The sequence below is a fragment of the Vanessa cardui genome, chromosome 17 (assembly GCF_905220365.1).
Source record: "Vanessa cardui chromosome 17, ilVanCard2.1, whole genome shotgun sequence".
In the NCBI taxonomy this organism is placed as follows: Eukaryota; Metazoa; Arthropoda; class Insecta; order Lepidoptera; family Nymphalidae; genus Vanessa; species Vanessa cardui.
Genome location: NC_061139.1, coordinates 9,720,326 through 9,734,237, shown reverse-complemented (window position 1 = coordinate 9,734,237; position 13,912 = coordinate 9,720,326). Strand labels below are relative to the sequence as shown.

At 29.6% G+C, this 13,912-nt stretch overlaps 2 protein-coding genes across 3 annotated transcripts in view; one reads left to right on the top strand and one right to left on the bottom strand.

Annotated features, from left to right (window-relative positions):
- Positions 1-11,478, bottom strand: part of LOC124536659 (mitochondrial carrier protein Rim2) — a 41,644-nt gene extending 30,166 nt beyond the window's left edge. Inside the window, exons 1-2 of one of the 2 annotated variants that reach the window (XM_047113210.1) lie at positions 11,015-11,478; positions 9,947-10,097 (exon numbers count right to left, since the gene is read on the bottom strand). In XM_047113210.1, the coding sequence (XP_046969166.1) occupies positions 9,947-10,097; positions 11,015-11,055 (192 nt within the window). In that variant the 5' untranslated portion in view covers positions 11,056-11,478. The remainder of the gene's footprint in view (positions 1-9,946; positions 10,098-11,014) is intronic. The other variant, XM_047113209.1, reaches the window with a different exon arrangement.
- Positions 11,479-11,992: 514 nt separating this feature from the next.
- Positions 11,993-13,889, top strand: LOC124536668 (glutathione S-transferase C-terminal domain-containing protein homolog). Its single transcript, XM_047113223.1, has one exon. The coding sequence runs from the start codon at positions 12,038-12,040 to the stop codon at positions 13,841-13,843; it is 1,806 nt and encodes a 601-aa protein (XP_046969179.1). The 5' UTR covers positions 11,993-12,037; the 3' UTR covers positions 13,844-13,889.
- Positions 13,890-13,912: the final 23 nt, after the last annotated feature.

Genomic DNA, 13,912 nt, shown 5'->3' with positions numbered 1-13,912 from the left:
TTAATCTTGTGTAATAGTTTGTTTCATTTATTTATTTTTAAACACAAAAAAGTAGTGTTTTACTAAAATGAGTTCACTATCCCCTAACAAACACTGTCATTGTACTTAACAGTGTGGCTTGCCAGCCAATTGCCAGCACTGGGTACATAATAAACTTGAAGATATATTCACAATTATTATCCATATATATTAAGTGTCTTATATTGTAAATCCAAACTTTATCGAAACTGTAATCTCCTTTGATACCCCAGACAATACAGAACACTTTTGACTTTTAGATACTCTGCATAATTCCGAACAATGTATCAGCTACACGAGTTTCTGTTAGTCTTCATTTTACACTTATCTAAATAGATTAGATACGAGAACAGTATTTATATAATATTCTCCTCGGTTCGTCTCTGATATAATTCATAATCAGTACGCAAGGGGGTGGACATATTAATTGATATGTACATTCAGTTTAATGATAAGATAAAATGATATTACTCATATTCAATAAGGCATTTATTTAAAAATCCAAACTGACATAAACAAGATATTTGATACGTCTCAATAGTGTTTTCTACTCTACACATTTATGCATATGCATATAAATTCTGCATGCATATTGTCCGGCGCAAAGAAAAGGACATATAGTACTAAGCATTTGAGCTCCCCATATATTTACTGGTGGGCTAAACTAAATGTTCTATATTTTAAATTTAATTGACAAAAATTTCATAATTCAAAATACCCGCTACTTACGCAAGCTATTCAAAACAGTACATTCACCATTCTATAATTAAATTATATTTATATGTATTATTGTACTGTTAACCGCATAGTAAAAACTTACTGGCGATCCAAAACCAGTTGCTGTAAAATATTATGAAAAATATTTAGTAGGTAAGTATGTCTAAAAGATTACAAATGTTTGTGTGAATGCAACTACAACAAAAGAAACTATAACTCACCTACTTTACATTAGAACACTGCAGATAAAATAAATAGATAAAAAATCTGCAATGCGCGATAACCTTAACTATACATATACTTGTGTTACAAAGATAACAAGTCAACGGTCTCATTAAAATGTGCCCTTAGGCAAACAAAACAATCTTGTTCTGTACGCCTAACCGGTGCTGATTAAAAATAGAACGATCTCGACTAAGATCTAGATTAAGATTCTTTAGGATATCATTTGAATATAAAAACATTTTTTTTTAAATAAACAGGAACTTATTTCGGATATCCGATTAATGATCATATTCTCGTATAACCATATTGTGAAAAAATCATTATGTAGGATATTTAGTAAATTAGTTCGATAAGCAAAAACGTTAGAATCAAAGTATTACAAAAAAAAAAAACTTTTTTTATCTTTTGTATTCCATTTGTTCACGCATCGTTAGTCTGATTGATTGAAACTTTGTACAGTTGTCGTTGGCACTTGCGTAAATCTTACTGGCATGGTACCATTAACGTGCAATAGGTGGCGCGCGAGTTATTCGAACAAATATTCCTAAAAAATATTATGTCATTGCAACGCATACCGGACATTAACTACTTGTAATTGAGATCTGCCATAGCATTTATGAGCACGACCAATTGGTGATAGACGATCAGCATCAAGGATAGACATATTAACCATTCTTTACTATACCAATGTGCCATCAACCTTGTAATCTAAAATGTTATTTCCTTTATGTTTGGCTTACATTTGCTTTTTCGACTTCTAAACTGTAACACAACAATACTAAATACCAATGCATATTTGATTAAGTGATTATCCCAGGCGTATTGCAAAAAGCCTTGTCAACAAGTTAATTTACATTTATACCCGAAATAAATTTGGGATCGGCGTCATGTATATTAAAATCACTTTTGATTACTGGCATGTAGTTTCGTAGCATCTTACTCTGTATCTAAAATTATTTCATGATACAGAAACTTGTATAGTGTTTACTCACAGCAATGAAGAGATAATGTGTGTTAGATTTAAGATTAATTAACATGACATTATTTGTAACATGTGCAAAAGTGCATGTAAACATCTACTTGATGAAATGATTTCACAGCAACAAATCGTGTGGTATTGTAATCCTGCCGGAGTAGAATGAGAATCACCTAAACAGTGGGATTTGTAATGGATGGTTTCATATGCGGAACCATCAATACCATCAGAAATTTGCGACAACCCGATATGGTGACGGAAAACCAATTTTTTTTATTTCCAATAGAACCATTCCTAAGCAAATATGGCGTCAGATTATAAGATGTGATTGGGCAGTCGTAAGTAGCATGTTAACAAAATTATTATAATTTCGACAAAAATACTAGTACAACCCATAAATACCCTACACAACAAACCACGGTTCTTGCTCCATAGATACAGATGTTTTGTTTTATTATATATTATATACAAACTGAAATAATAAAATAAACCTACTTGATAGGGTTCTGTGCAACCCCGTCCGAATATGTACTACTTACTGATCAGATATTCTATCGCCGAACAGAAATACTTAATATTGTTGTGTTCCGGAAGGGTCAGTGAAGTACATAGTGTACTTATACACAAGGGATAACATAACATCTTAGCTCATTTAGTCGGTGCCGGGTATGAAGAATGGTCGGTGTCCGGTGTCTTTCGACAAATGTGAAACATCGTAATAGGTCACTGAACGAATGCAGCCATTAAAATGAATACATTATTATTACAACAATATGTGGCAACGAAATATATAATATAAATATTAAATCGTCTGCTTGAACATGTACTGAATAAGAATTTGAAGTTACGACCTTTAGTTAAATCCTCATTATCAATCATCTGAAATACTTCGATATAACAAAGATAATTTTATGCCATTTATTTAATGCTCTTGTAATTAATCTTTTGACTTATTTAAAACAGTTATCGTTATCAATATATTGCAATTAATTAGTATAAAAAAAATTAAGGACATATCTTATAAATTATAAAATGACTTTTTCATTCATTCTGAATTTTATGTTAGTAGAATCGATGTGGTTGAAACTTGAAACTGTTTAGTTATTTCTATCATGCTATTCGAGTGGAAGGGTATTGATACTTATTTATAAATCGATAATCACAAAATAATCGAGTGATTAAAGGAACTTTTTTATTATTAATAATGAATAATCTAAATCAAATTAAGGCTATAATAGCATGGAGGACACTGAAATTATGTAGCCTATAGTGGAGTGGTGTAGTAACCTCTATAATTTGTCCTCAATGGGAGAGCGGGTAATCTCCTCAGTAGTGGAACATTTAGAGACTTACTGACTTTACTGAAATTACAAACAGACACGACACCTATATCTTACCATATGTTCCTTGTTTACCAGAACGTAACATAAGTTTAAATAAGGGACTAAGTATCAACTGAACTAATTCAAATAGACTCAGGAGTAACAACTAGTATATAAAAATATAATCCTGGCCCTATCGAATTACAAGCGGTATTAAGATAAGAAATGTAATTGTAATAAAAAATTCTCAAAATAAAAGAATTTATGTCAAGGACTGTTATAATGACAGACAAAAATGAAAATATGCGTCTTAAAAATAAACTTAAGTACAATAAGTCGCAAGAACCAAAATATATTTCACACAAAAATGGCTCATATGTTATAATAAAAAAAGGTCAATCGATGAAGGATAAATACTACTTGACGTTATTACGTACCTACTTAAACAGGTAAAAACGGAGTTTCTGTGTTGATCGAATTATTATGGACTTGTGATAATTGTATAGAAAAACTATGTAAATGTAATTCGCATATTGTATTTATATTTGAATTAAAATTAAATTGGTCAGTGTGGACTTTGAACATGAGTAACGTTTCGGAGTTTTAATTTTTGCTTTATTTTGAACATATGTAACTTCGAACCAAATTTTTTACCTATCCTTACTTTTGTTGGTTTGGAAGCCATCTCGGTATTCATTCCTATTTAATTTAAGGCATGGTGACAATGCCAGCAAAAGGAAACTACTTCTCTGACACAAGTCAACTGTGAAAAGGTGGAAGTTATTATTTATGGTGAAGCCTACATCGTGAAAAAGAACCTGTCATTTTGCAAACTGACAAAGCTTGCAAAGTCTGCTCATAACAAGTTAAGTTACAAACGACGTTATACTTAGGAAATACTTTAAATTTATCAAAATCACTACGTCAGCAAAATAAGAAAAAAATTTCAAATTTGGAACGACTTGCAAGTGAAAAAAGGATATCCAGTAAGTATCCACTACCCGTATTCGAAGCCGTGATGAGCTAGTATTTATCTTAACCGATAATGATGAGTTTGAGCCCAGGGCAAGCACCACTGAAATCATTTCGCAAGGAAATCTGCACACAGCGAATGAGAATCTGCTACGCGTATCCACCAATCTGAATTAAAACAGCATTCTTCCTCCTCAAAAGGGAAAGACTCTTTAACCCAGAAGTGGAGCGTTAACAGACTGTAACTTTATCCACTACCCGACCTGATTTTACCACCCGCCTGGATGCCGGATATTCAAAGAACTACGAATACCGGCAAATCGCTTAGTTTTTGCAAGCTATATATGTAAACATAGTCTACGAAAAACTCTCAGTACCTATTTAAAGTTCGTTGCCAACGTACATAGGGAAACTAGGTTTTCTAAAACACGCTAACGATGCCAAATTATTCTGGCATGAATAATCTACTGAACTAATACAGTGCACAGTAAATTGTGATTTATTACGAGACTCAATACTACGCTTATCAATATTTTGTGCATTGTAGTATTATATTGACACATTATTATTGATGTGATGATATATCGAGTTGTCTGGGGGTAAGACCGACTCGTATGCCGTAACGGCAATCGACATTCCCCTCTTTTATACATAATTTTCACGTGTTATTGGCTTTATTAAATTCTGAACATGTTGATTGACAGTTCTAGAATACTTCTCAGAATGCTTAAAGTATATCCGACATATTTCCTATGATTTGTAAATTTATTAAAAGAAGACTTATTTTTTCGTTATTTAAAGTTGTTCTAAAAAATATAAGCAACTAGTTCTTAGTGTCCAGTATGTTAATATGAAATAAAACTGTAAAAACTAGTTTTTTTTTTTTAAAGTCATTATCTAATAATATTTATCTTATTCAAAATTTGAACATAGTAGGCGTTAATGAAATGGTCCATCAGTAAATAAATAAAAAACTGGAGTTTTAGCATAGTATACAATTATATAAATTTTACAAGGAAATTTTATAATCATTCAACCCATCATCACTTATTTCTAAATAAACCAGATAAACCAAAGTGTCAATTTTAAATGAACTTGTCAGTTCAATACACGATTGTGGACATTTAAGTCAAAATAATAAAACACAAAATTTTAGTACTGAAATTGTTTTTGTTCGTTTTGTATTGGAGCTAATTGCCCTAATTGTACCTACTCGATTTTCTCGGACGAAGACAAGAAACGGTTGGTTTAAAACTGTAGGTTTGTTGTTTTATCATGACTAATAACGATACACACATTTTTGCAATTATTAAATTATTTTGCATTTAAGGACATTGGTAAACTCTCATCTTAATATCTCAATTATATGATAATTTTAATACAAATTATTTTAAGATAATTTTCTCACCATCGAAGCATCATGGAGATGCTATATTAGCACATGAAAATATAATTCGCGATACACTTAGCTTCATTTATTTCTAACCATTTAAGGATGAATATAGTATATGTAATATAAAAACTGTTACAAGCAAAGTCCATTTTAATGGTATGAGACCTTTTTGTTTATGAAAAACAAATGCTGATTATAGAAATGTATCAATTTCAAATTATGAACACTATTTTTGTGTATTAAAAACCATAACTTTGTTTTGTTCGATGTTTCTTAACCACGCTCGAACAGATTATCGCGAAATCCCTTTTTGTATATTGATGACGTGCAAAATAATTAAGAGTAATGTAGGAGTGTATAATGGCTAGTAATCTTTCTAAGCTGCATTGTAAACCATTGAGAAATTAGCGTAACAATATTAACAAATGTACAACTAACGGTAATTTGTGTTAATACCTAACCATTTTATAAATAGAAGCCAAACAAAGCACACGATATTAAGTAAATTGGTCATTTGTATTCTTGCTCGCTATCACGCGATAGTTATGGCGGAACTGACAAACCATTGAACGATCAAATACAAAATTAATACTGTAATTCCATCATTTCCATTCATCCAATATCATTAAAAAAGAGTCATAAATAACCTGAGAATAGACCTGAAGAGTTTTAGAGTTTATTTCACCACAGGGCTGACACACGCACACACATATATATAGGAACATACCATCCAACACATACAGCTGTCACACAAGATACTTTTTATTAAAAACATAAATAAAAACAAAATCATTCAGAAGTCCTTATCAGGATTTAAACCCGATGTCTTCCGATATAATATAGGAATTTAAGATGTAAAATTAAAGACATAAATTGTTAAATGAAACTAAGAAATGTTTCTTAGTTACAACATTATTAATCAATAAATCGCACGGAAGATGTAAAACTAATATTTGTTTATAATATGGAACAGACGGCATGTCTTCTCGTCATGATCATACCGTGACACCCCCCCTGAAGAAACAGGGGGTTTTTACTAAGTATATACCTGTAGGCTGGAGCACTATAGGTGTTATCAGTACCCGTAAGTGCATTTTTCAACAAAAAATGGTTACAGTTCTTGGGCCCATATGAACTTCATCGATATCTAATTACCCAATCATAAAAAGTCAATAATACTTTATTAAATAGTACATATAATTTACTCAACAGTTTCTACCGCTTACATACTTCTTATCTTGTTATGTTTAGTTGCAACGTGATTTTCTTATATAAATAGTATTAAATAAATACATAAAGTGGTTGCTTATCATTGTTTTCTTGAATCGTCAATTATTTTCAAATGCAAGGTCAACCTATTTATAATACTGATAACATATTTAAACAAATCAAAATATTAATGCATTTCATAAATCATATCTTGTACTAAATCGATATTTGATCCCGAACAATAAAAACCTATTTTTTTATAAAAAAAAAAATCACCTTAATCGAAATAAATAAAATCGATTCAAATCTTGGTTTCCAAAACGATGTTCTTAAAAAATAAATATAAATATTGCCTCTGATATTGTTTATTCTTTAACAATGTATTATATACTAATTCTCATTAACAGGAGAACCTTGAACAAGCAAGGAATGCAAGCGGATAATCAAACCCATTGCTTCGCAAGTTGACAGAAATAAGAGTTTATTTAAATATATGCCAAGAGTAACTGAGTTCCGAACTTACCACAGACTAATATTAAAAATGTTAAAAGAGTTTACAAAAAAAATATATCATAAGGGATAATTTTGCCACGGACGAATATATATACTCAAATTCATTTAATGAAAAATAACAACATATAGTATTCAATCACGATTCAGACGAATTTCACGACGTTAAACTTAATCAAGAACAGAACACGAGATACGCTGTTTATTAATGAAATATATACACGCGACGATGTTGATATCGATAAATCATTGCAGATCCATTATTCGCCAAAATAATTCCACATTGTTTCGTACAAGGTAAAAAAATGAGCGTAGTTATAAATATATGGCAAACTTGATGACATTAACTTGAGATAATGAATCGTCAGTTATGAAAACTATATTGACATTCATTAAGTATAGAGTTAACTAATACGAAACTATAAGAAAAACATGAATGAACAATAATCGAATAAATCTATTTCTGATTTAATTAGTTTTCCCTGAGAATCGATTAATTTTTTTTGATTTAAACTTATTCAAAGAATGTATTCTGTATAATATTCGCCCTTGAAATTATAAGTTAATCTTCGATTAATTGAATTTTTATCAATACAATGAATGAATATTGCATTTTGTCCCAAACACACATATTTATCTTTATTTTTTCTATACATGAGCATGTTACTAAAGAAACTTAACAGTTATTAATATTGATGATTAAAATACTAAAAGTTTCTTCGTTCAATATAAATATTCCTTTAAAATTTTTCTTACACGATTTATTATATTTACACAGGATGCAATGCTTTCACAATGTTATTTAATTAATATGCTTCATTGATTAACATGATTATCGAAAACGAGAAACGGATTGAATACCTTAAAACTTTTAGTACTTATTCAACCTTAAAACTTAAATAAATCATTTTAGCGATTTTAAGTGCTTGTAAATTAAACGAAACTTTTTGACGAAGTTTTTTTGTATAGGATGAGACACAAACATTAATTGTGTCTCATTTTAAATGGAGACAGCTGCCAAAGCCAGTTGAATTATTATTAATCCCAAGTTATAAACAATTTTATCCACATACATACATACAAGTAGCAGTAATGTTATGAATAAAGCTTTCATATCATACAAGTAGAAGGATAAGCATTTGAGCCACCTGATGATAAGTTGTCACCACCGCCCATAGATATTAACACTGTGTGAAAAATTAATCAATCCTTACAAAACCAATGCGCCACCAACATTATACCTGTCGTTACACTGACCTGAACACAACAATAGTATTGGTATTTACAAGTAGAGTATCTGTAGTGTGGTACTTAAGCAGATATTCTTGTAGACAACTAATATGACAAATTATTTAAAATAAGAAGTACTTTTTATGGAATTCTATATGTTACTTATTGGTCTTACTAGCTGCTGAAACATCAAGAAATTTGAGGAAAAAAGTTTTAGTAAATTTTTCGGTCAAAATGATTATCTTTTTACAATGACGCGTTATTGTTATCTGAGTAAAAGATAAATAATGGAGGAGTGGTTGAGATTTATCTAAGAATTTTATATATAAATTTAATCTCATGGAACCTTATTTATTTCTAAATTATACCTAGCATTACATAGTTCGCTATTTCCTTAATATACCTACCTAATATTATTTTCCAAAAGTTTTCAAACGGTATTAACGGTATATTAAGTTGTTAATTTTAAAAATTACTTTATTATATATCAATGCCTCAGCATTTTATTTATTAATAAATGTATATCAATGCGTATATCAATAACGATTTCATATTGCAGAATTTTTTAGATTTTTCATTTTCATTAATTATAACCAAAATTTATATTGTTAATATTATAGAAATGTTATCTAGGATAGAAACTATCAATATATGGTACATAAAACAAACATTCGATCTTGTGATAGTTTAATGAAACCTACATTAAAAGTAGAGTTGTTATAAAAATGCTATGTGTTTATAATATTCAAGGTTTAATTTCTATTTTATATTTAAAAAAAATGATCATTGAATAAAAAATATATAAAATGTGCATGTTGTACACTTTCTACTAAATCTCATATAAACTATTTCATCCTTGATTTATGAACTATATTCCTTCTTTATCATAGAGAAGATATAGTTTTTTTTTTATTTATTTGTTATATGATAAGTAGTTTCACTACTTTATTTTAAAATGAGGGTAGTTAACCATGCTAAACAAAACAGTCAAAATTTATCAGATTAATTAAATAAAATAAAAATAGAACTATACAAAAATGCTTTTATATTTATCACATATCAAAAGCTTTACCTGCCTAATTTGGGATATGTTATGTTAACTATATTCCTACATTCCTACTTTTACATTTAATATTTTGTTTACATTTACTTCTATATTACATTAATATTTTTATTAGGTTACATTTAATTACAATTCTTACAAATAAATAAAATACTAAAACTATAAAAGATAATTCATATTTTATATTTTATTAAGTTTTTCTAATCTATTTAGTTATATATTATATTTAGAAATAGAAAAAAACTGACTATATAAAGAAGCTTTAGTTTTGCAAGTATGATAAGTTTTTAATTAAGTTATTATCAATTTACCTGGTGTTTGGGTATCTTAGAGCAGACTCGCTTTGAATTAGCAGCACCAGATGGAGGTGGGGGTGGAATACCCACACCCTTTGAAGATTGGAGTCTGGTCTTTACTACTTCTAGAGGGCATGTTACCACAGCACCCGCAGTGCCTGCAAGCCTGGAATTATGTTTACACTACAATTTTTTTCCTAATGCACGAGCTAAACAATAATTAGAGAATGTTTCAGAGACAGGGAAAATTTATTTTGAAATGAAATACAGAAAAATGTTTTCACACCATGTAAATAACCATGAATAGGGTCTACATTAATGCATGGCCACATACCCAAAATCATATTCAAACATAAATAAATAAAATGATCTGTAAAATAAAATCCATTAAATGTAGATTGAAAACAGTTTTCTATATTTTATTTGAATTTTGTGTTTATAAAAAGTACTAATATATGAATATTTTAATAAAATTATAACACACATTCAACCATTAGTTTATAAACAGATCATTAAACTGTCTTTATTCTACTTGGAAAAAAAAAGAGTTAATTTATACACTTATACTTTTCTAACTAGAACATTTCTTATGAGATTATACTATTCATTATTATTATTATACATACAAAGTAAGTGCTTATTTTTTAATGAATAGGTACTAGGTCTAGGCTGAAATTTGTAATTATAAACAGAACATTTTATTACTGTTTCAAAGATTTCGTCAAAAATAAAAACGAACTTAATAGATAACCAAATAAAATGCACAAAGTATAAAGATATTTCCGATTCAGATAAATAATAATTCATTAAGATTAAAAGAAACAAAATGTAATCACAACAAACATACAAAAATATGTTTACAATATTTATAAAATTGAACACGTAGCTGAAGAGTACAGTGAGGGTTTCAATTGATAACCGGTAAAGTATAAATAGGTTCAATAAAAAGTGGCGTAAACATCAATAGCGCAGCCCACATGTGTTATTGCGGCCGATATGAAATTATGCAAATACGGTAACTGCGTATCATTAATTTAACTCAATGAATTTTGTCACGAGTAATAAACAAAACATTATCCTTACCCTCCAGCCACAAGGTGTATCGCTGTATCCCTTTGAGACATTTTAGCGCCACCGGAATAATTACATGACTGCAAATTGCGAAGTCTAAAAATAAACAAATGCACTACCACCACTTATAGCAACGTCTTCAACGTATTTATTTATTATATATGCACACAATTTTATTTTTATCACAATATAGTAAAATCAAAAACCAATGACACAATTTTTTGATTATTTTATAGTTATCAACTTTAAAGTAATGATAAAAATTTTTGGGCACAATTTACATTCAAGATTTCATTTCACACAATGTGAGCGGCTTAGCGGCAGGAGACTCGGCAAACACTACGTACTAACTAAAAAGAGTTCACGTTCGGAACGTGTACAATCACACGTTCACATCGTTCATCTGGCCGTGCTCGAGATTGCATGGAATACTAGTTTCTATCTGTTTATACAAAAGGCTTATAAATAAATGGAGTAAAAGACAGTCACCATGTAAACATGCTGTATACTATAAATACTGATAGCACATCAAAAATCTAAAATGCCATATTAAAAAATACATATTTACTATATCATAAAAAAAAATCATTCTAAAAGTTTATTTGAAAAATAAACGAAATTTTTTTTAAAAAATCCTTTTCACTAAAATTTAAATTATTACAATGAATAAGAGAATAACAATACAAGAATTTGAGGAATTAAAAATTCTTCATATAAATTCACTTATTTAAAGTATTAATTAAATAAATCTTATTAATATCTTATTAGTATATAAGTGCTAATGTATCTTAAGTCTGAATAAATCTGAATATAAAAAATATTTTGTAATTATGACGACATAATACAATCCTGCGATCATTCTGCGGTTGTCTATAATCAGTATTCACTAATGTAAATAATAAAAATGACATTGACGGTTGGTGGATATTTAATCTGTTAGGTACTCTACCACTTGTATGTTTCCTAATTCCTATTTCATAACCTGTAAAAGTCATACATAACCGTATTTTATTGTAAAATTAAAATCAAAACAGGATGAAAAATGAATTGTATCTGGAGACTAACACGTCAAAACATGATTATGATAAAACATCAATATTAAAAGTGTCTCTAGAGTCACTAATTACATATTCTGTATATAAATATTGTATTCCTGTTGATATAAAACTTTACTTCGTGCATACAACAGACAGTAGTGATAAAACATTGTTGAATTTAAAAGCAGAACATATAGATTTCGTAGATAAAAAAAATATTTGTTGGCAAGTAGCGTCTTGTTTGTATCCAGTGATATTATTTGACGATACAATAATTACTGGTCTCTGTGCTGTTTCCAGACATATTTGTAGACACAGAACTTCTGAACAGTCTTCTAATGAGTATGATGATGGATTACTCAGCTTTAGACAAGGTTGTCTTCAAGCACCAAATGAAGTGTCAATATGGACAAAATTCTGTGAAGTTGATTTGATAAAAACAGTTAAAGAATTACTCAGTAAGGAAAAGTTAGACGAAATACCGAAGAGTTTGATAAGATTTGAAAATCATTTAAATAAACCCGTTAAAATTCATAATATATTTAAAGTAGCCAGAGAGTTGAAAAAAGAAAATATTAAAACTGAAGATGATGTGGATCACAAAAACAGTAGCACAATAGAAATAAATGAACTGAAAGATGAAGCAAGAAAGCCCAAACATAGGAAGTGGAAATCCAATAAGAAAAAATCTGAAATAGATATTCCTCTCAAAATTGAAGATCTCGATTTGAATCACCAGTTTGCCGAAGGACCATTTCTTACCCTAGCTGACTTAGTGTTACTTCCATCATATCATATAATTGTACAAATAATTGGTAAATCCATGTTTGAATCTCTATTTCCATTGACATATAAATGGTTTTTAAAAGTAACAAATATTGAAGAAGTGTTAAGCTTAGAACTTAATTTACAAACAATTAAAACCCTGCCTTTACCTATAGAAAGTCTAGAAGTACCTAAAATAGAAGATGTTAGTTTGTACAAATCAGACCCCAAAAGACACAATCCTAAAAGACGATTGTTCACTAAGCCTGAAGATATAGAGAAAGCTCTGGATGTTATTGAAGATGGAATGGAATTAAATGTGAGTAATTTGGAATTTGAACCACTTGACTGGAATGAAATTCCCGATGGGGCAAACCCTGCAGCGGGCCATTTACCAGATGAAAGGGTTGTAAGAAAGTCCCAACAATTGGAGAACTTGTGTCAAGCGGTACTCTCTATGGCACAGGATGGGAACTATATTGTTGATTTTTGCAGTGGCAGTGGACATTTAGGAATTCTTGTTGCTCATCTCCTGCCAAAATGTACAATTATATTATTAGAAAATAAGGAACAATCGCTTCTAAGGGCAAGGGATAGAGTACATAAGATGGGTCTGACAAATGTTTATTTTTTCCAATGCAATTTAGACTTCTTTATAGGAAAGTTTGATATAGGGATTGCTTTACATGCTTGTGGGATTGCCAGTGACTTGGTATTAGACAAATGCTTAAAATCAAATGCAAAATTTGTTCTATGCCCATGTTGTTATGGATCTGTTCATGCAACTGACAGGCTTGTTTATCCGAGGAGTTCTAGATTCAAAAGTATGACTATTGATCAATATTTATGCATTGGACATACTGCTGATCAAACTCATAAAGATCATCCTTTGACTGTAAGAGGTGAAAGATGTATGGCTATAATTGATTCAGATCGTGCGAGATTGGCTGAAGAACATGGCTACAATGTTTCATTATCCAGATTGAAACCTTTATCATGTACTGATAAAAATAACTTACTAATTGGTGTACCATCTTGAAAGAAAACTAGGTATATAAATATGAAAACATTTTTATTATAAAAAAATATAATAACATAAATTTTTACT

Bases quoted from the DNA above. Each gene is read 5' to 3' on its own strand.
- LOC124536668 (XM_047113223.1), top strand. From the start codon at position 12,038: ATGAAAAATGAATTGTATCTGGAGACTAACACGTCAAAACATGATTAT.